Below are 22,019 nucleotides of genomic sequence, written 5' to 3' on the forward strand. Positions count from 1 at the left end.
ATCAGCCCTGGGATTTCTTTAGAAGGAAAGATGCTAAAGCTGAAACTCCAGTACTTTGGCCACCTCATGCGAAGAGTTGACTCATTGGAAAAGACTCTGATGCTGGGAGGGATTGGGGGCAGGAGGAGAAGGGGACGACAGAGGATGAGATGGCTGGATGGCATCACTGACTCGATGGACGTGAGTCTGAGTGAACTCCGGGAGTTGGTGATGGACAGGGAGGCCTGGCGTGCTGCGATTCATGGGGTCGCAAAGATTCGGACATGACTGAGCAACTGATATGATCTTGCAAAAGATTTTAGTTCTTCTTTTTACCTTTAAGTCTAAAGTCTACCTGGAATTACATTTTGAGTGAAGTAAAGGTCAAATCTGGATTCCCAGGTGGTGCAGTGGTAAAGAATATGTCTGCCAATGCAGGAGATGCAGGAGACACAGGTTTAATCACTGGGCCCAGTCACTGGGTCAAGAAGATACCCTGGAAGAGGAAATGGCAACCCACTCCAGTATTCTTGCCTGGGAAATCCCATAGACCAAGGAGCCTGGCGGGCTACAGTCCAGGGGGTTGCAAAGAGTCAGATACAACTGAGCATGCACACACATCCCAAGGGTCAAATTTAGTTTTTGTTCTTGTGAATACCCAGCTATTCCAGAATGGTATTAAAAAGGATTTTCTTTCCCTAATGCTCTGGACTCTGTTCTGGAGCTCTTATTCTGTTTCATTAAATTATTTATCCATTTCAATATAAATACCATACAACATTAATTTCTATAGCTTAAAATAACCCTTGATATCTGGTAAAGCAAGTCTTCCCACCTTGTTCTTCAATAGTATCATGATTTTTTTCTGTTTTCCATTATGATTTCTTCTTCTGGCCCATTAGTTATTTAGAAGTTATATCTTAATTAAAAAATAAGAGGCTTTTCTAATTATCATTTGGTTATAAGTTTTTAGCACAATTACACTGCAGTTTGAGGATATACTCCATAGAATTTCAGTCCTGTGTAATTAGTTAACACTTGCATTTTCACCCAGTACGTGGTCAATTGTTGGAAATGCTCAGTATGTGCTTGAAAATAATGTATATTCTGCAGCTATTGGGTGCAGTTTTCTATATATATCTTTTAGGTCAAATTTCTTCATTGTGTTTTTCAACTCTTCTATATCCTTAATGATTTTTCTGCTTGCTTGTTCTGTCAGTTGCCAAGAAATTTCAGACTTATTGACTTTTCCTTGTATCGAATTTTGCTTTAAAGATCTTTAATATTATTTTATCAAATTTTGCCTTAAAGATCTTTAATATTATTTTGGCTGTCTTATTAATTGTATAAAATTTTAGAATTATTACATATTTCTAGTGTATTGAATCTTTTTAAATTATGAAGTGATTATCTTATTATCAAAAATTGCTATAGTTACCCCTGCTTTCTTTTGGCTAACATTTACATGATATACCTTTTCCATCATCTTGTTACCATGATTTCTGTAACGTTATGTTCTGTCTCTGATATAAGAGACATCTCTTGTAAACATCAAATTGTTAGATTTTAAAATCTACTCTGTAATCTTTGTTTTTGAAATGGAGCACTTAGTCTATTTGAACTTAATGTAACTACTCATATCTTTGGATTTAAATCTGCCATCTTATTTTGTTCTTTCTGTCTCTCTTGTTGATTCTTTTTCAGTCCTCTTATGTCTTATTTAGGACTGAGTTTTTAAAATTTAAACTTTTCTCCTTTACTAATTTGGAAGTTAGGTACTCTTTTTCTATACTGTAAATGATTATCCTAGAAATTACAGTGTTCATCCTTTCAAGCTATAGTGTTACCCTCCTTCTGAACAATAAAAGAATCTTAGAACATGTTAATTATTTTACTGCCATACTGAGTTTTGTGTTATTACTGAAGTCCAAAGTCTCACCTAAATATCTTCTAAATCAGCTGTGGGGAGACTCAGTATGATTGCTCCTAAGGTAAAATTCGTCTCCAGCTTGAACCTGTGGAATCAAACAAATTATGTGCTTCCAAAATACAAGACGGGACAGGAATGGGACAGACATTCTCATTCCTAAAGAGAGAAATAGGAAAGAAGAAAGGAGTGTTAGATCCGAAAAACGTTGGCAACCCACTCCAGTGTTCTTGCCTGGAGAATCCCAGGGATGGGAGAGCCTGGTGGGCTGCCGTCTATGGGGTCTCACAGAGTCGGACACAACTGAAGTGACTTAGCAGCAGCAAGACAAACTTTGAGATACTAAGGCTCAAGAATAATCCTGTTTGGCTTCATGCTCTGCTTTCCTGAGCAACCAGGGCAAAGGTCCTGCTCTCAAAACTGCTGGGTAGAGGAGGGTCACAACTCTCCCACCACCCCCCTGGGACCCTGGTAGGCCAGAATTCCATCCCCAGGACTTTATCTAGTGGGAGTGTAGTGTTGGCCTCCTCCCAAGGGTTTGGCAGGCAGAAACTGAGGCTGGCCTGACGATCTCTGAGTCACCTTCATAATCTTTCTTCCCTTGTTTTAAGGAATAACATATATTTGCAGTGGATTGCTCTGTGGTCCTATCCTGTAAAAGCCAAGAAGTCTGACAGCCTTCCTTCATTTTATCCTATCTTTATCCCTTTCATTTCAAACTGGCAGTGTCTTTGCTGGGATGTCTGATCAGGTCCATGTTTCACCCCCATGCTAATCTCCTTAACTATCAGATGTGCACCACATCCTTAAAGTTCTCTTTTGAGCATGTTTTCTCACTTTTGTAATATGAGAATTTTCTAAATTTGTAAGTTCTGATTCCTTTTGCTTAACGATTTTGCCTTCAGTTCATTTCTCTTGTCTTGCATTTTACTTCAGGCAGCCAGGAGAAACCAAGACTCTTATTTAATACTTTGCTTAGATATCTCAGCTATCAAATTTCATCACTCACAAGCTCTACTTTCCACAAAAAACTACAATAGAAACACAATTCAACCAAGTTCTTTGCCACTTTTTAACAAAGATTACCTTTTCTCCAGTGCTCCTCATTTCTGTCTAAGACCCCGTCAGGATGGCCTTTACCGTCCATATTTCTGCATTTGGTAATTCATGTATTTTCTATTAAAAATGGAAGTCTTCTCTACAGCTCTCTTCTCTCTTTCTGATTTCTTACCAGAATTGCCTCTAAAATCTCTTCATGGCTGTATTGGCTTCTTCTAGGATGCACCTCAGAGCTGTTTCAACCTCTACTCCGCTAGCCAATTCCAAAGGTGCTTTTATATTTTTTGGTATTTGTTACAGTATCTCTCAGTCCCCAGTTCTCTCTTTAATTAGGCTACTATAGCAGACTACTGTAAAGTGAGAGACTTAAAACAACAAATGTTTATTTCTCACAGTTCTGGAGGATGGAAGTTTCAGATCAGGGTGCCAGTAGAGTCCGGTTCTGGTAAGAGCCTTTTTGGTTTTCAGATAATCACCTTCTTGCTTTATTCTCACATGGTGGAGAGAGAACATTAATCTCACCACGGGCATTCTACCCTTATCTCCTCAGTTCAGTTCAGTTCAGTTCAGTCACTCAGTCATGTCCGACTCTTTGCAACCCCATGAATTGCAGCACGCCAGGCCTCCCTGTCCATCACCAACTCCCAGAGTTCACTCAAACTCATGTGCATCGAGTTGGTGATGCCATCCAGCCATCTCATCCTCTGTTGTCCCCTTCTCCTCCTGCCCTCAATCTCTCCCAGCCTCAGGGCCTTTTCCAATGAGTCAGCTCTTCGCATGAGGTGGCCAAAGTACTGGAGTTTCAACCTCAGCATCAGTCCTTCCAATGAACACGCAGGACTGATCTCCTTTAGGATGAACTGGTTGGATCTCCTTGCAGTCCAAGGGACTCTCAAGAGTCTTCTCCAACACCACAGTTTAAAAGCGTCAATTCTTCGATGCTCAGCTTTCTTCACAGTCCAACTCTCATATCCATTTATGACCATTGGAAAAACCATAGCCTTGACTAGATGGACATTTGTTGGCAAAGTAATGTCTCTGCTTTTGAATATGCTATCTAGGTTGGTCATAACTTTCCTTCCAAGGAGTAAGCGTCTTTTAATTTCATGGCTGCAATCACCATCTGCAGTGATTTTGGAGAGAACTTTTTCACTCTCCTCTTTCATTTTCATCAAGAGGCTTTTTAGTTCCTCTTCACTTTCTGCCATAAGGGTGGGGTCATCTGCATGTCTGAGGTTATTGATATTTCTCCCTGCAATCTTGATTCCAGCTTGTGCTTCCTCCAGCCCAGCATTTCTCATGATGTACTCTGCATATAAGTTAAATAAGCCATGCCATGTGGGGCCACCCAAGACGGCCAAATCATGGTGGAGAGGTCTGACAGAATGTGGTCCACTGGAGAAGGGAATGGCAAACCACTTCAGTATTCTTGCCTTGAGAACCCCATGAACAGTATGAAAAGGCAAAATGATAGGATCCTGAAAGAGGAACTCCCCAGGTCGGTAGGTGCCCAATATGCTACAGGAGATCAGTGGAGAAATAACTCCAGAAAGAATGAAGAGATGGAGCAAAAGCAAAAAGAATACCCAGTTGTGGATGTGACTGGTGATAGAAGCAAGGTCCAATGCTGTAAAGAACAATATTGCATAGGAACCTGAAATGTTAGGTCCATGAATCAGGCAAATTGGAAGTGGTCAACAGGAGATGGCAAGAGTGAACGTCGACATTCTAGGAATCAGTGAACTCAAATGGACTGGAATGGGTGAATTTAACTCAGATGACCATTACATCTACTACTGCGGGCAGGAATCCCTCAGAAGAAATGGAGTAGCCATCATGGTCAACAAAAGAGTCCGAAATGCAGTACTTGGATGCAATCTCAAAAACGACAGAATGATCTCTGTTTGTTTCCAAGGCAAACCATTCATTCAATATCACGGTGATCCAAGCCTATGCCCCAACCACTAAAGCTGAAGAAGCTGAACAGTTATATGAAGACCTACAAGACCTTCTAGAACTAATACCCCCCAAAGATGTCCTTTTCATTATAGGGGACTGGAATGCAAAAGTAGGAAGTCAAGAAACACCTGGAGTAATGGGCAAATTTGGCCTTGGAATACAGAATGAAGCAGGGCAAAGGCTAATAGAATTTTGCCAAGAGAATGCACTGGTCATAGCAAACACCCTCTTCCAACAACACAAGAGAAGACTCTACAGATGGACATCACCAGATGGTCAACACCGAAATCAGATTGATTATATTCTTTGCAGCCAAAATGGAGAAGTTCTATACAGTTAGCAAAAACAAGACCGGGAGCTGACTGTGGCTCAGATCATGAACTCCTTATTGCCAAGTTCAGACTGACATTGAAGAAAGCAGGGAAAACCATTAGACTTTCAGGTATGACCTAAATCAAATCCCTTATGATTATACAGTGGAAGTGACACATAGATTTAAGGGACTAGACCTGATGGACAGAGTACCTGATGAACTATGGACAGAGGTTCACGACATTGTACAGGAGACAGGAATCAAGTCCATCCCCATGGAAAAGAAATGCAAAAAAGCAAAATGGCTGTCTGGGGAGGCCTTACAAATAGCTGTGAAAAGACAGGAAGCAAAAAGCAAAGGAGAAAGGAAAGATGTACTCATTTGAATGCAGGGTTCCAAAGAATAGCAAGGAGAGATAAGAAAGCCTTCTCCAGTGATCAATGCAAAGAAATAGAGGAAAACAAAAGAATGGGAAAGACTAGAGATCTCTTCAAGAAAACTAGAGATACAAAGGGAACATTTCATGCAAAGATGGGCTCAATAAAGGACAGAAATGGTAGGGACCTAACAGAAGCAGAAGATATTAAGAAAAGGTGGCAAGAATACACAGAAGAACTGTACAAAAAAGATCTTCACGACCCAGATAATCACAATGGTGTGATCACTCACCTAGAGCCAGACATCCTGGAATGTGAAGTCAAGTGGGCCTTAGAAAGCATCACTATGAACAAAGCTAGTGGAGGTGATGGAATTCCAGTGGAGCTATTTCAAATCCTGAAAGATGATGCTGTGAAAGTGCTGCACTTAATATGCCAACAAATTTGGAAAACTCAGCAGTGGCCACAGGACTGGAAAAAGTCAGTTTTCATTCCAATCCCAAAGAAAGGCAATGCCAAAGAATGCTCAAACTACCGCACAATTGCACTCATCTCACACGCTAGTAAAGTAATGCTCAAAATTCTCCAAGCCAGGCTTCAGCAATTCGTGAACCGTGAACTTCCAGATGTTCAAGCTGGTTTTAGAAAAAGCAGAGAAGCCAGAGATCAAATTGCCAACATCTGCTGGATCATCAAAAAAGCAAGAGAGTTCCAGAAGAACATCTATTTCTGCTTTATTGACTATGCCAAAGCCTTTGACTGTGTGGATCACAATAAACTGTGGAAAATTCTAAAAGAGATGGGAATACCAGACCACCTGACCTGCCTCTTGAGAAACCTATATGCAGGTCAGGAAGCAACAGTTAGAACTGGACATGGAACAATAGACTGGTTCCTAATAGGAAAAGGAGTACATCAAGGCTGTATATTGTCACCCTGCTTATTTAACTTATCTCCTCATCTAAACCTTAATTACCTCTCAAAGGCCCACTTCCCCAAACTAACACATTGAGAACTATAACTTCAACATATGAATTTTGGGAGGAACGCAAACATTCAATCCATGGCAACTACTCTATCTATTGATAAATTATACCTCCCCCTAATGCTATTTCTCACCAAAATCTATGTCACAGCATGCATCTCAATTGTTCACTCTTTTCTTTATTTAATTCTTTTCGGCATTATCCACTAAAATGTGTGCATCATTAGGCAGAAATCACAATTTCAGAGTCCAACACCAGTTTCTGGCACATTGAGGTGATCTACAAATAATTGTTGATCGAAGGAATAGCAGATGTAAGTTTGTTACATCTGTTATCTTATTTAATCCTTACAGCATCCCTGTTACATAAGTACTATTGCTTCCACTTAACAGAAGGGGAAACTAAGACTCAGAGAGGGAAATGATTTTTCTGAAACTAATTAACTCACAAACAGGAAAGTAGTTTCTGGTCCCAGGCTCTGCTGCTGTTGCTGCTGACAGAAGCAAGCTTCAGGTCTGGGACTCTCTGCTGCTTGATCTCTTCATCATGTCCAACTCCTTGCAATCCCATGGGCCACAGCTGACCAGGCTCCTCTGTCCATGGGATTCTCCAGGCAAGAATACTGTAGTGTGTTGCCATGCTCTCCTCCAGAATATCTTCCTGACTCAGGGATTGATTCTGTGTCTCCTGCACTGCAGGCGGATTCTTTACCACTAAGCCACCAGGAAACCCAAGAAGTCCCAGGCTATCTTCCTCCAAAGTCTGTATGCTTGACCCTACATTATACCTACTTTTAAAAAAATCTGTTAAATGATAATCCAAATTAGGAAAATTCCTAATTGGAGTTGGGGGATTCATGTTGAAGGCAATAATTCTCTTTTCAGAGAAATTAATGAAGAGATTGATTTGACTATCAAGTATGATTCTGTTTATTTAGAAATCAGTTTTTTTCTATGAAAATAGAGCTTTATTATTATGTAACAGTAAGTAACTGAAAGTTATATTCTGTTAATAGAAATTTGTTTTAAAAGCAAATTATTCTAGAATATATTTAGTTCTAACAAGCTGCATTTCCAAAAATATTTACAAGTAGAGAAAATGGTTTGTTGAGTTAAATTAGAAGTAATCTAATAATATAGAAATATCATTTATGTTTGGATTTGTTTCTTTAGAGCCAGTAGAAGAACATCTAAAATCAAGATCTATTAGATCTTTTCATTATCTTAAGGATATACCTGAGGTAGGTTTAATTTGTATACTTACAGTTATTTAATAGAAATACAGATTATCTCTAATAGTTTTATGCATTTTTCTACAAATCTGAAATTCAAATGAATTTTAAGATTCAGAAGGACAAAATTTTAAATGATTTCACCTCTTATATTATGTAAAACTTTAAATATGGAAATAATAAAGAAAATAATATATTTGTTTTACAGGCAATACAGTAAAAATCATTTATTGAATGTGTGAAGCACTAGCATTTCTCATAAAGTCTGTTAAGACAGGCCTCATAGAAAACTACATACATAACTTAACTATTTTATTTTAATTTAGAATATGAAAATATGCATCCATTTGTTAATCTTTTGATATGTAGCCAAGACCATTTTTGTTATAGTTATTTAGCTCGTAGAATTACAATAATGATGATTATATTAGGTTTAGAAACAATTCTATTGGGAAATTTTTTTTTTAATTTGTTTTACTGAAGTATAGCTTGTTTTCAATGTTGTGTTAATTGGTGCTGTATAACCAAGTGATTCAGTTATACATACATATACATTCTTTTTCATATTCTTTTGCATTATGGTTTACCACAGATATTGAATATGGTTCTCTTGCCACACAGTAGGACCTTGGTGTTCATCCATTCTACATATGTGGTGCTTGCATGCTTATTTGCTTCAGTTGTGGCTGACACTTTGTGACCCTATGCACTGTAGCCTGTCAGGCTCCTCTGTCCACGGGATTCTCCAGGCAAGAATACTGGAGTGGGTTGCCATTCCCTCTTCAAGGGGATCTTCCTGATCCAGGGATGGAACCCACCTCTCCTGTATCGCAGACAGATTCTTTACCCCCTGAACCACCTAGGAAGCCCTATTCTACATATAATAGTTTGCATCTGCTAAGCCCAAACTCCCAATTCATCCCTCCCCAACACCTCTCCCTCTAGGCAGCCCCAAGTGTGTTCTCTATGTCTGTAGTAACAACACTACTGACTCTCGCTGACTGCTTGAGCAGAGGTACACAGGCATCCTGTAAAGTGCCCAACCAGCATTGACCATTGAACATGACTGGAAATCATTCAGGTTTTATTAGAAAAAGAAATTAATACAGAGAATCATCAAAGGAAATTCAAAAAGAGTCTCTTAGGTGTTAATTATTATTAACACAGTTTATTGCAAATATGGAGAATGAAACATGAAGAAATACATACTTTGCACCATAATTAATAACAAATTATCATTTTGTTGGATAGTTACTGCTTTTTATAATTTTAAAAAATATTGATAAAATACAGTGTCTGGATTATTAGTTTTATCCTATTGACATGTGGCTAATAAGAGCACTAAGTCCTTCCACCCATTCTTCCTGTTCTAATTTCCTCTTTGCAGAAGCAATCAAGTTTAATCTTTGGCGGTTTCAATTCCTTTTATGATTAACTATGATTCTAAAGAATGAGCTTCTACTGCTATTTTTTTTATTTATCAATTTTAAGCAGTATTGGGGCTTCCCTGGTGGCTCAGAGGGTAAAGCATCTGCCTGCAATGCAGGAGACCTGGGTTCGATTCCTGTGTCGGAAAGATCCCCTGGAGAAGGAAATGGCAATCCACTCCAGTACCCTTGCCTAGAAAATCCCATGGATGGAGAAGCCTGGTAGGCTACAGTCCATGGGGTCACAAAGAGTCAGACACGACTGAGCAACTTCACTTTAAGCAGTGTTTCCTACATAATCAAAGACAAAAATTTGAATTAGCTTGTTTATACTGCTCTACATCTCACCTCTCTCCCTCTTTCCTCTTCTGGATCTATGATAGTTGCTTTTCTGCTTCTTCTATTTTAACTTTTGTACCTTGAAATAGTATATCTAAATATGTTCTTCTTTCCTATTAACTGTAACCAATAACTCCTGATTTCTCTTGCACATCACATGAAAGATCTTAGCACGTTTAGCCTTTCCTCCACACCATCTTCCCTAGGTCAAGTGTATATTTATTCTTATATTTTGAGGTTAATGATTATATTCATTTTTCAACTCTGATTAAGCCTTTATATTTTGCCTGTAGGTTAATTCTAAAACTAAAAATACTATAATCAGAACTTATTATTATATTTTTTAAACTGTTTATTGTAGAATAAAGTAATGTGCTAGAATTGTGTTTCTTCTCATTGAGTACATTATTCTCCATCAGTTACTAAAAAATAATGCCATTAGTTTCCTTCATGGTTAGACCTTGACTGTCTTGTGTACTTTTTCTGGAATTCCTAGTTGCCTTTCTTTTTTCTTGTGGCAAATAATAATAATAGTAAAAATCTATATAGTACTTGAGAGTGCCCAGCACTATTCAAATATGTGTATATATCCCAGGTGGCTCAGTGGTAAAGAATCCGCCTGCTAATGCAGAAGACTTAGGAGACACAAGTTCGATCTCTGGGTCGGGAAGATCCCCTGGAGTAGGAAATGGCAACCCACTCCAGTGTTCTTGCCTGAAAAACTCCATAGACAGAGGAGCATGGCTGGCTACAGTCCATGGGGTTACAAAGAGTTGGACAGACTGAAGCAACTTAGTGCATACAGCTATTTGTTATCATAGTTAGATATACCAAATGTGAATAATCAAGTAAAAAGTATTTATCAATATAGACATGGAAAAATAATTTCTAAAATAGTTTCTCCTTTTCTTCATGTGTAGACAGAATATGCTAAGCCCTTCCAGGAATTATATTCACAGCATAGACACCAATGTAGAAGAACATTGTGTTCTACAGTCTTTTCTTCTGTACCCAGCAATCAGTCTAATGCATACAAGAAAGAAGAAGACTCTATTTACAGGTATAGATATTGTGTGTTTATACTGAAATAACTGAAACTTAAATGCATCTAAGTTTAAGATATAAACCTTAAGAAACTTTTAACCAAGAAATAGCAGTGTCTAATCATATGACACATTATTTTGCTGCTTAATAACATCTGAAGACTCTCTATTCCAAAAATGGTAAAGTCTAGATTCCTGAGTATGGCATATAATATCTTTCCAGCCGTGTATTCTGTCCTTTACTGATTCTAATCACAATGAATAAATAGTCTGTTCCAACAGCTATGTGATTTGACCCATTCTATTCTCTATGCTTAGAACATACTTCTCCACCTGATAGATTCCTATTTATCTTGAATCGTCTCAGATAGCAAGAAGTCCATCAGGAAGGCAGCTCCAGGTTAACTCAGGTATTTAGTGATGTCATCGCATATGCAGCTTCTCAATCCTCCTCAGTTGTCTCACCAAGTAGTTTGTCCTTCTAGCCTTGCTAGATAAGGTGTCTTTATCTTATAAAATGTCCTACAGCCTTGCCATATAAGATGGTGACTGCTATTCAACAAAACTGGAAACAACACCCAATGAAAAAGAGATAAGCTCTTTGACTCTTTTGTAAGAATGAGGAAAATGCTCTCCAACGCCATCTAGAAGACCTCCTCTGGTGTCTCCTTGGCTAGAAAAGCTTCATGCACCCATACCTAAAACCCAATAAATCAGGGGATTTGGGGGAGAATGGATACATGTATATGTGTGGCTGAGCCCCTTCACTGCTCACCTGAAACCATCACAATATAGTTAATTAGCTATACCCCTAATACAAAATAAAAAGGTTTTAAAAATAAAAATTAAAAACTAATAAATAAATGATTATCTGCTTTTAATATGATCCACAGTATGAAATATTAATACTTTTTATATTACAAAGATTGATGTCTTTATCTATGGAGCAGAAGATTCAGATTCATAGATCCCTAAGTATTTGTCTTTCTACTAGTTGAAATTGATTGCAGTATTTTAATGCCTTGAATAGTTACTACTAAGGATCTATGTGACACACTCTCTTCTACTTTTTAAGATGTTGGTCAGGAGATGCTAAATTGATTTAGTATCTGAAGTGATGGGTTGTAGGTCACATTTTGAAAAGCACAGCCTTAGAGTATTCAAGATTCATTCGCTTGATTTAGGAAGGAGCCCAACCTCCCTTGGAGAAAAATGAATAGGATCAGAGTTCTGTTAGCAAAAAAAAAAAAAAAGTGGGTGGGGGGAGTCTTAAGTAGGCAACCCTCTGTTTACCAGTTATCCTTTAAGATTCTACTGAGATATCACATTCTGTCTGAAGTATTCCTTAACAGCAGTGGCAGACTGTTCTACTCTTTCAGGAAAGCAAATTTCTCTTTATAAAATTTCTTGAGTCTCTCTACAGAAGAAGTGTTGTATTCTTTTATCAAAGTTCCAAATTAAGACTTCTGGGAAAGTTGACAACCTACATACAGGTTTATCCTGGCTAAAGTAAGTAACAAAAAGAAGAAAAATAGAGAAGAAAAATTCATTTACTTGAAACTAGAACAGTTTATCTCAAACTCAAAGAAAATCTGCTATGTATTACATATGAAAGTCTGAAAAGACTACAGAAGTCAATGCACAATTCCTGTTCTATAAAAAAGGAGGGGGGGGAATATTGAAGGAGCCAGTAGTAAATATTCTGAAAATACTTCTGTTAAGCACCATTCCCCTACCCAGCCCTGACTCCCACCACAAACACACTCACACATTCAAAGAAAAAGGTTTATAAACAATGATGAATCATATGAATATGGGAAATCTTCCCCTTTGGGATCCCTTTCCTCACTGTAAATCACAGCACTCCAAGTCTGTGTTAGCAGTATTTTTAAGATTGCTTTGGATATTCTCAGTTAGGGAGAAAACCTCCTAACTTGGAGGAACAAGGTCTTGAAAGGAGAATTGGTAACAGAAGAGACCAGATACAATTTTTTAGGAATCATCTTTGCAAGTGTGAGTAATAGCCACCTAGATACTGTTTAAAAAAAAAAAAAAAAATGCCCCCATCCAACAGTCCAAGAGCCATGCAGTCATTCTTTGATTGAATTCCTCACCAGACTGAGTTGCTTACCCCAAGAGAGAGGTAAAAAACTGGAACTCAGTGGCAACTCACCTGTAAATGGACAGAGAACCCACCACTACTACCAAATTAGAGTCATTGAAGAGGTTTCACAAAACATTCAGTGCACAGGAAAATTTCCTCATGATTTTTCAGGGCTCCACGTCCTTCAGCAGTTTACTCAGATAGCTGAATGCCCAAACTGATAATATAAAGTAAAAATATCTGGATTTACCTGTTAATTTTTAAGGAGAGAATTTAATAATATTCAGGTAAACAGAGAGAACATCCCAAGAAAATATACCCCTATTATTTGGGGGATAATATCAAGGCCAGATTAAAGTGTCCTGATTCAAAGGTAAGTAGATGAAAAAAATAAAAACAAAACATGGCCCCTATCAACAAACAAAGGAAATAATTTAAAATATGGCTAATGGCTACATTTTGACAAAATGTGTAACCCATGAAATAGAAAAGTTAGACAATAATTGCTTCATGTGCTCAAGAAATCAAAGAAAATAAAGATCCTATGAAATAAGATTTGAAAATACAAAAGATAATTGCTGAGGATGAAATGGTGCTATCAGAGTTAACAATATTTTTAAGGAAATAAGTAGTGATGATGCAGAACTGACAGATATATTAAAAGTAGTGGAGTAGAATAAACATGGAGTAAGCCAAACTGAGGATCTAAAGAGCAAGTTTAGGAAAATCGCACGCAATGCAATATGAAAGGATAAAAATATGATTGGATTAGACAAGATAGTATATTAACAGAAGAGAAAAGATATCCAACATGGAGATAATTGGTGTAAAGAAGAAAACAGAACAGACTGAATGAACTGACTTTAATATACTGTGGCAATTTGTTGTGCTCAGAGAGTTATAGGTGTGCTGAAATCTTTAAGGCACTTAAAGATTGCTCAGGCGGCTCTATGGTAGCCAGGCTATGAGTGTCCTCAAGTGTTTATCCTGGTGTACTGAACAAAGAATATTAACTAAAATGTCACTATGTGGAAAAAAGGGAAACATTACATAGAATACAAACTACTTGAGAGCAAGAGAAAAAGCTGAATTTACTGCTTACAACATGTGTGTCTGGGAACATATTTAAGAAAGTAGAGAAATGCTGGAGTGGCCAGCAGTCATATTTGGAAGAATTCAATCTTGGACACTTTATTCATGCCAAGTGGCAAGACCTAACTGACCATTTGCATATGCTAAATGACCTCTCTCTGTGCCAAGTATTTAACCATCTGAGGCTTCCTACTGGGCTTCCCTGGTGGCTCAACTGGTAAAGAATCAGCCTGCAATGCGGGATACCTGGGTTCAATCCCTGCATTGGGAAGATCCCCTGAGGAAAGGAACAGCTACCCACTCCAGTATTCTGGCCTGGAGAATTCCATGGACTGTATAGTCCATGGGGTCGCAAAGAGTTGGACACGACTGAGCAGCTTTCACTTTCACTGACTAATGATGAGTTTACGTATTAGAGAGATTTGCAAATTCGGGAATGCCTTTCTGCAACAAAAATCTCCAGACCTGTTTTATGTTTGATCTGTCTTAGCCAAACATTAGATTCTTTATCTCAGTCTTTTCCAGTTCTATTTTGTTTATTTGTTTTTACTAAACAGCTGCTACAGATCAAGCATGAAACCAAGTACTTTGAATGTTATTTTTCAATGTAAAATATTTTACACAAAATATTGTGTAAATACCATAATACATATGTACCTTTTATGAAAATCTTTTAAAATTTCAGCTCAAACTGGGAAAAAAAAAACAAAAAACCTAGGGAATCACTTGAATTGTTTGGTCACTCAGAAGATTATGTTATTGGAGCAAAAATTCACAGCCACTTTAGGTTTAAAACAGCTCTTCTGTTTCTTTCTATGATGGTATCTGAGCGAGGGACTCACTGGACTTTGTGACATTGAGAAAAAGGTATTTGGCCAACGATCTTGGTCAGTGCCTTTGGACTGCTGGCCTCATTTCTAGATGTTCTGTGGCTACTGACACTTGTGGTTCATGAACTTACAGCCTATTCTCTCTGAACTTGGATAGGGTCCACTCTCAGGTATCATTAGAACAGTAGAACTCAGTGAGTTCCTGTTGTGTCTTCATCTGTTCTTAGACTGTCTGTTTATACCTCACCCAAGGGAAGCCTTTGCTGCGGCTTACCCCTGTGATAGTAAGCTTGTTGGCAAGCCTAATCCGAGAGTTCATGTCACTTGTCGACCCATGGAGATCTGGAATGAAAGCTATTCTGCCTGATCACATCATTTCATCCTGATAATAAAGCTAAGGTGACCCTGTGTTGGCAGGAAGCTCCCGGAAAAGAACTATTGTCCCAGAATCTCAACAAGATGTGGCACATATACCTGTCTTCCTTTGCTGGTCTCCTCAACCTACATAATGTACTTCCTCCCCACTCAAAAACCAAAGAGACACACGTATTACTGCCTTGCTTCCACCCCTGCTTTTGCTTTTTTCTAACACAAACCAAGCAGCAAATGATGGTCTTATCAGGTTGAAAGTATGGCAGGGGATCTGAGGGAGATATTAGCAGCAGTTATTTTGAGGAATGGATTAGATAGACAAGAAGGGATACGCTGAAACCAGTCCTATAAACATTTATGCTGAACTTCTACTCATTTACAGAATAAAATCTTCTGATTTCAATTATTTTAGTACAAAAGAAAATGAATCCATCAGAAATGATCGACTAAATGAGTATTCAGTAAGACAGAAAAGCCTGCTCCCATTGTGCTTTGAGGATGAACTGATAAAGCCAGATGCCAAGATAATCGACATTGGTCTGGTAAAGACAGTAACTTCTCACACGGTAATAAAAACATCTATTTATACTACTGTTCAGTAAACTTATGTATTATTACTACTTGTAGGCATATCGTATCCTAGTGACCAGAATCTTTGATAAATTCTTCTTACCTTTTGGCTTCATATTCTGAAGTGACAACAACATGGATTCTTAATATTCTTTTTAGAACCTCCATTCCCAACCAGAGGATTCCTTGGCACCAGCTGAAAAATTTGTGTTTTCCTTTTATGAAGGATTTATCAAATTTTCTTGATTATAAAAGAAATATAAAACAAAGATGGTGTTTTTTTTTTAATGAGTTGATTATGTTTCACTTCTCTATCAATCTATTCTATTTCAACCAGAAGAAGCTTTTATTAAAGGTGATTTGGTAGCTCAGAGTCTCTAGGAATGCTGGACAGACAATATGGCTGGAAAGCTATCCAATCAGGACTCACCCTATTACAGCCACAGCTTGCTCTACTGGGGCCCATGCTCTTGTCACAGACAAAAGAAGTTTACAATTCTGATGCTGGGCAGTAGACACTGCTTCTAAGAACTTTGCCCACTGCTGCCTTTCAGCTAGCTATATCTATCACCAGCCTCACCAGAACAGTTTTCGCAATGTCTGCTTTTCACAGTGCTTGCTTTTTCTGAACTGAAGACTGTCTTAAGTGTATCCAAGTGGCAGAGCCCTAGGCCACATGCCTATGCCCTAATCTTAAGGGAAGCTGATAAAGCGAGTTTTTGCCTCTACCTAAGGGTACATTCAGAGAAGGCAATGGCACCCCACTCCAGTACTCTTGCCTGGAAAATCCCATGGATGGAGGAGCCTGGTGGGCTGTAGTCCATGGGGTCGCTAAGAGTCGGACACGACTGAGAGACTTCCCTTTCACTTTTCACTTTCATGCATTGGAGAAGGAAATGGCAACCCACTCCAGTATTCTTGCCTGGAGAATCCCAGGGACAGGGGAGTCTGGTGGGCTTCCGTCTCTGGGGTCGCACAGAGTTGGACACAACTGAAGCGACTTAGCAGCAGCAGCAAGGGTACGTTGGGCTTCCCTGGTGGCTCAGTGGTAAAGAATCTGCCTGCAATACAGGAGATGAGAGTTCGATCCCTGGGTCAGGAAGATCCCCTGGAGAAGGAAATGGCAACCCACTCCAATATTCTTCCCCCGGACATCCCATGGACAGAGGAACCTGGCAGATTGCAGTCCTTGGGGTCACAAAGAGTCAGACAGACTCAGGGACTGAACATGTATGCAAGGGTACATTCCCTAAGGTACTGGACAGACCAAAAATTTGACAAACCTCTACTACTGTGGCTAAATAGGTAACATTGGCATCACCGGTGGATTAAAAAACTAGATCTTTTGTCATTTTTTTCAGTAATCATAAGTATTAATATGCCTTTCACACTTAGGTCATTAATATACAATTAGATGATCATTAATTTCTTACTTTGTTAATTATATTTCTAAAAGAAAAGTAGCAATCATTGACTTAAAGTTTACAAACTAAATACTGGTAATATTTATATTTGATGAGTAATCTGTGGATTTAATTTTTTTTATATTATAATGGAAATGTGTAAGAGAGTTCAGTGAGTAGATCATACATACAGATTTTGCTACTACTGTGTGATAAAAATAGTCTATTTTTAAGTCAATCTACTACTTTGGCTCTTTTATTTCACAGATATAATATATTGAGCACTTTTTATTGTGCTAAATTGTGCTATATGTTGGGATACAATAACGAATGTAAGTCTTTTAAAGAAAATTTTACACTTTCTGAATTTATTAGGATATTCAGACTTTGTAATTTTGGCTTATAATCAGTTATGTAATCAGTTTCTTTTGATCTTTGACTCAATCTATTGTTTGGTATGCTGCTTATTTCTGGGCATGGAAACCTAAGAAATGCCAGGACAATGTTCCATGCTACCAAATGTCATATTACCCAGTGACAGCACCAAACATTTCTTTACATCTCATGCTATTTCAGGAAGAATTTTAGGAGGCCAGAAGTTCAGATTTTACCCCTAACATTGCAACAGAGTACTAAGAGAAGGAAGTGTATAACACACAAGGACATCTTTTTGTTAGGTTTAAATACTATTATTGCTTATAGTAAAAACTTCTATGTAGTTACTTTTAGAATATTTTGCCATTTTATTTTATGTTTTAAACTACTTAGCCTTCTTGCCTCAATAGACAGATAACAAAGACTCTTTTCCTTAATCCACAGGGGAAAAATGATACAAATCCCATAATGTTCCATGAGGCTGGATATGTACAAATGTTACTTTTGACAAAAAATAGGCTTCCTCCCCATTTTAAGAAAAATGGAAATGGCAGCCCATATGAAAGATCAAATGTTGTTTTACAAAGAAATTGTGAAATGCTTAAATCTGTAGCTAGAGATCAATCTATTACTCCTTCCAAAACCCAAAGAACTCTGCCTACAACACAGAAGAAAGACATACCAGCAATATCTTTTAAAGTCAGTGATAGGGTTGTAGATGATAAACTAAGGAAGAAAACTAGGAAGCAGACATTCGAAAACATATCTTGGGATAAACTCTATAATTTTTCACAGACATTTTCTAGCTTAACAAAAAAATTTGTGGGTTTCCTTGATAAAACAGTTATTCAAGAAATGAGTGCTAAAACTGGAAAATTTGAAAAAATGTTTTCTACAGTAAAACCAGTGAGCGAATTCAGTGCCTCACCTTTCAAATATTACTCAAAGCCTTCAAGAAATATACTCAAAGTCCATAAAATAAATAATGTAACACCATTAGATGATTTGTTAAACTTGTCAAGTAAAAAATAAGCACCTCATAAAATATTGTTTATTCAGCATTTTGGGGGTAACAAGAAGCAAATAACAAAGTTAGAAGATCACAGAAGAAATTCTTGTCTAAATGGTAATATTCTAGTGGATGGTAGAAGAGAACAAAGCATAGAAGTTGAAATTACAAACCAACAGTGATATAATATTTTTAGTAAATAAGAGGATAAAATTAGGAAATAATGATCACCAAGAGGAACTAGTTCTGAAATTTCTCTTATCTCAATTAGATTACTCAGTCATTGGCATTCCTACAGTTAAGTATGATTCAAGACCAAGAATGGTATAGACTGACTCTGGATATTTGCTATTGGAAGCCAAATAACATCAAAAACTTTGTTCCATAACTGGATATCAAATAAAACAATATACCATTAACTTGATAGATGTGGAATTAATTGTATAAAAGCATTTTAGATAATTGATGGAAACTATTACAATATTATATTAGCAATTCATGAAATTAAAAGGCTTTTCAAAATTTCAAATATCTTTTTGTTAGTAAATGTTGAAACTTCTTTACTATATATAATGCCTTTATCAAGTGTGACTTTGACTTTTTTCTGAATTGTTAAACAATTTAAAAGCACAACTGATCCTTAGTAACTAAATAATTTTGGTAGTAAATCCTATGAAAGATTGAAAATTTTAAATCAGTTGCTATTCTATTTATTCATTAACTTCTCAGAAACAAGTCGCATTTCAGGAGTTCATTGGTAATCTACTTGTTTAAGGACTTTTCTTTTTTAAAGTCCTAACTGTTAGCACTGGAGGAGAAGTGGGTTAATTAGAAGCATTTCAGTTAAAGGAAGGTTTTGGAGGTCTTTCAGAAACTTTCCGGAGAAGGCAACGGCACCCCACTCCAGTACTCTTGCCTGGAGAATCCCAGGGACAGAGGAGCCTGGTGGGCTGCCGTCTATGGGGTCGCATAGAGTTGGACACAACTGAAGCGACTGAGCAGCAGCAGCAGAAGCAGTGGAAACTTTCAAGAATGAGGAAGTGAACTTGTTCGGGTTTCCACTGTACTGCCTCTGTTTCCACTGTATTGTGTGGCATCAATGCTACTCTTGGGCATCTCTTCATGAGTAGAAGCAGATTTTGGTTCTCAAATAGGATGACAAGGAGAGAAAATGAAGATGGAGGAAAGAGAATGTTAACTGGAGACTCTGTAAATGAGAGAAGAACAAGAGAATAAAGATTCAAGATAAGGTGGTGGGTTCAGTTATGTAAGAAGTAATAGAGCTGCTGCTGCTGCTGCTGCTAAGTCGCTTCAGTCGTGTCCGACTCTGTGCGACCCCATAGACCCACAGCCCACCAGGCTCCCCCATCCCTGGGATTCTCCAGGCAAGAACACTGGAGTAGGTAGTAATAGAGTGGGAACACACAAATTTTTCTGGCTAATTACCTTTCTTTTGATTACTGGTGGAGAGGAGAAGCAGCAGCAGCTGCAGCTCAAAGTCATTAAGTCACCTTTCTTTTCAGAAAACAGAGATTGACCTTAATCTCTTTGCTTGCTTTATCCATTCTTCTCCTATCTCCACCCCACCACCATAGTCACTGAAGTAATCCCGACGGCTTACAGCAAAGCAAAATAGTTTCCCTAATTACCCTGTGGTCTCAGAAGAGAAAACACAGACTCTTAGCCACTAACAGTAAAAATGACAAGAAATAGAAAATATACCTAGTAATAGCACAAGTAATGATGGTAGGGTTTCCTGATATTCAGTACAAGAGAAACAGGTGTAGACCCTGAATCTGGGCAGTTATGAGTCAACTTGGACAAATAATGTCAACTGTCTGAGTCTCACTTTTCTATATTCCTGCCTTAAGATGAGGACAACAATACCTTGATTTACAGTATGATTATTTTAAAGACTGGGCTTCCCTTGTGGCTCGGCTGGTAAAGAATCCACCTGGGTTTGATCACTGGGTTGGGAAGATCCCCTGGAGAAGAGAAAGGCTATCCACTCTAGCATTCTGGCCTGGAGAATTCGATGAACTGTATGGTCCACGGGATCACAAACAGTCAGATACCAAAAAATGACTTTCACTTTCACTTTCGTTTTAAAGATTAAATAAACAATGTGGAGTCTCTTGAGTATGGTAAGCATTTATTTATAATTCCCCTTTTATTCCCATCCTTTCTCCTATTCTTAATGTAAGTGTGTGTGCTAGTTGCTCAGTTGTGCCTGAATCTTTGTGACCCCGTGGACCATGGCCCACCAGGCTCCTCTATCCTTAGAATTTTCCAGGCAAGAATACTGGAGTGAATTGCCATTCCCTTCTCCAGCGGATCTTCCCAACCCAGGGATCAAACCCTGGTCTCCTGCATTGCAGGCAGATTCTTTACCATCTGAGCCACCAGGGAAGCCCATCCTTTCCCCTGCTCTTAATTTAAGAATAACTTCTTAAAAGATATTCCCAAAGGTCTCTTACTACAACCTTTTCTAAATTAGAGGCTAAACCTAACTACAGTCAGTCTTCAGACTTTAGCCCAAAGTAGACTTAAATTAGAACTGAGGATTTTGTATGTTATTTTTGGAAGTTTCTGCCGAAGCATGTGAGTTTTATTTTTTAGAAGGGCACTAACTTAATTTAAAAATTCCATCTCACCGAGCATTGGCCATTGAAATAGCTAGACAGCTGGGAGCAGTGGGTTGTGGGAAGATGGTGATATAAGCTCACCACCTTTCTCTTCTACTCTCAGCTTTAATCTATTATCTCCTTAGCCAAACAGATGCTGGGATCTGCAAGAAGTGGGGTGCAAGTTTAGATAAGGTTTCTGTTCTAATGCTGAGATCTGAATATGGCTCTGGAGACCAGTCTCTGAGTTAGAAGGCAATAATGGAAATTGTGCTGTGTCTAGAGACTGGCTGGCAGTTGGAATCTGTAGATTACCCCAGGGAAAGATTGTCTCTGGTTCTCTGTAAGTGTTCCTGGTCTCGTTGGTCCCCAGGAGACTAAGAAGAAAACACTAAACCTATGAAAAAATCTGGAACTCAGAGAATTTTTCCTTGAGATGCCTCAGCAGAGGACCATATTCTGCTTGCTTTTATAGTACCAGCACATAATAAGAAGGACTTTACCTTCTACCATTTACACAGTTGTGGTCACTAAATGCTGCCATAAACAGACTTAAGCTTCTGAGAGCCATATAAGAAAAATAGCAACCCATCTAAAGGGTCACAGCAAGCAGATAGTGGCCATCCAGGCAGGACATAACAGGGAAAAGGGCCTGAGAACTGACAGAGGTTTAACCTAGGGATGGAGAGTATTAAACAAACATAGTAATTTTGTGGGATTAGCAGTGAGAAAAAATTTGAAAAAAAGAAGTTTTTTTCCTGTTTGCTTATCCTGCCAAGTCTAGCTCATTTAGCAATCAGCTATAAAATAAGTAGAACAGATTAAGATTCTGGAGGAGACAGGGATAATTTGATTTAAAAAAATAATAAAAAGCACTAAAGATTCAAGTATATCACACACACACACAAAATACTGGTTGTGTGTATGACTCTCAATCACAATCTGAATTGATAGAATAGGTAACTATTAATTGAGTAGAAAATATAAGAAAGCTTCCAAA

At 38.1% G+C, this 22,019-nt stretch overlaps 1 protein-coding gene across 6 annotated transcripts in view; it reads left to right on the forward strand.

The window, feature by feature from the left end:
* C3H1orf141 (chromosome 3 C1orf141 homolog) overlaps positions 1-18,626 on the forward strand; it is a 49,688-nt gene extending 31,062 nt beyond the window's left edge. For all 6 annotated transcript variants that reach the window (XM_061411662.1, XM_061411666.1, XM_061411660.1 and 3 more), the window contains 4 exons: positions 7,773-7,840; positions 10,518-10,657; positions 15,451-15,604; positions 17,831-18,626. In XM_061411662.1, coding sequence (XP_061267646.1) covers positions 7,773-7,840; positions 10,518-10,657; positions 15,451-15,604; positions 17,831-18,418 — 950 coding nt within the window. In that variant the 3' untranslated portion in view covers positions 18,419-18,626. The remainder of the gene's footprint in view (positions 1-7,772; positions 7,841-10,517; positions 10,658-15,450; positions 15,605-17,830) is intronic.
* The last annotated feature ends 3,393 nt before the right edge of the window (positions 18,627-22,019 follow it).

Source organism: Bos javanicus, chromosome 3, assembly GCF_032452875.1.
Source record: "Bos javanicus breed banteng chromosome 3, ARS-OSU_banteng_1.0, whole genome shotgun sequence".
Classification (NCBI taxonomy): Eukaryota; Metazoa; Chordata; class Mammalia; order Artiodactyla; family Bovidae; genus Bos; species Bos javanicus.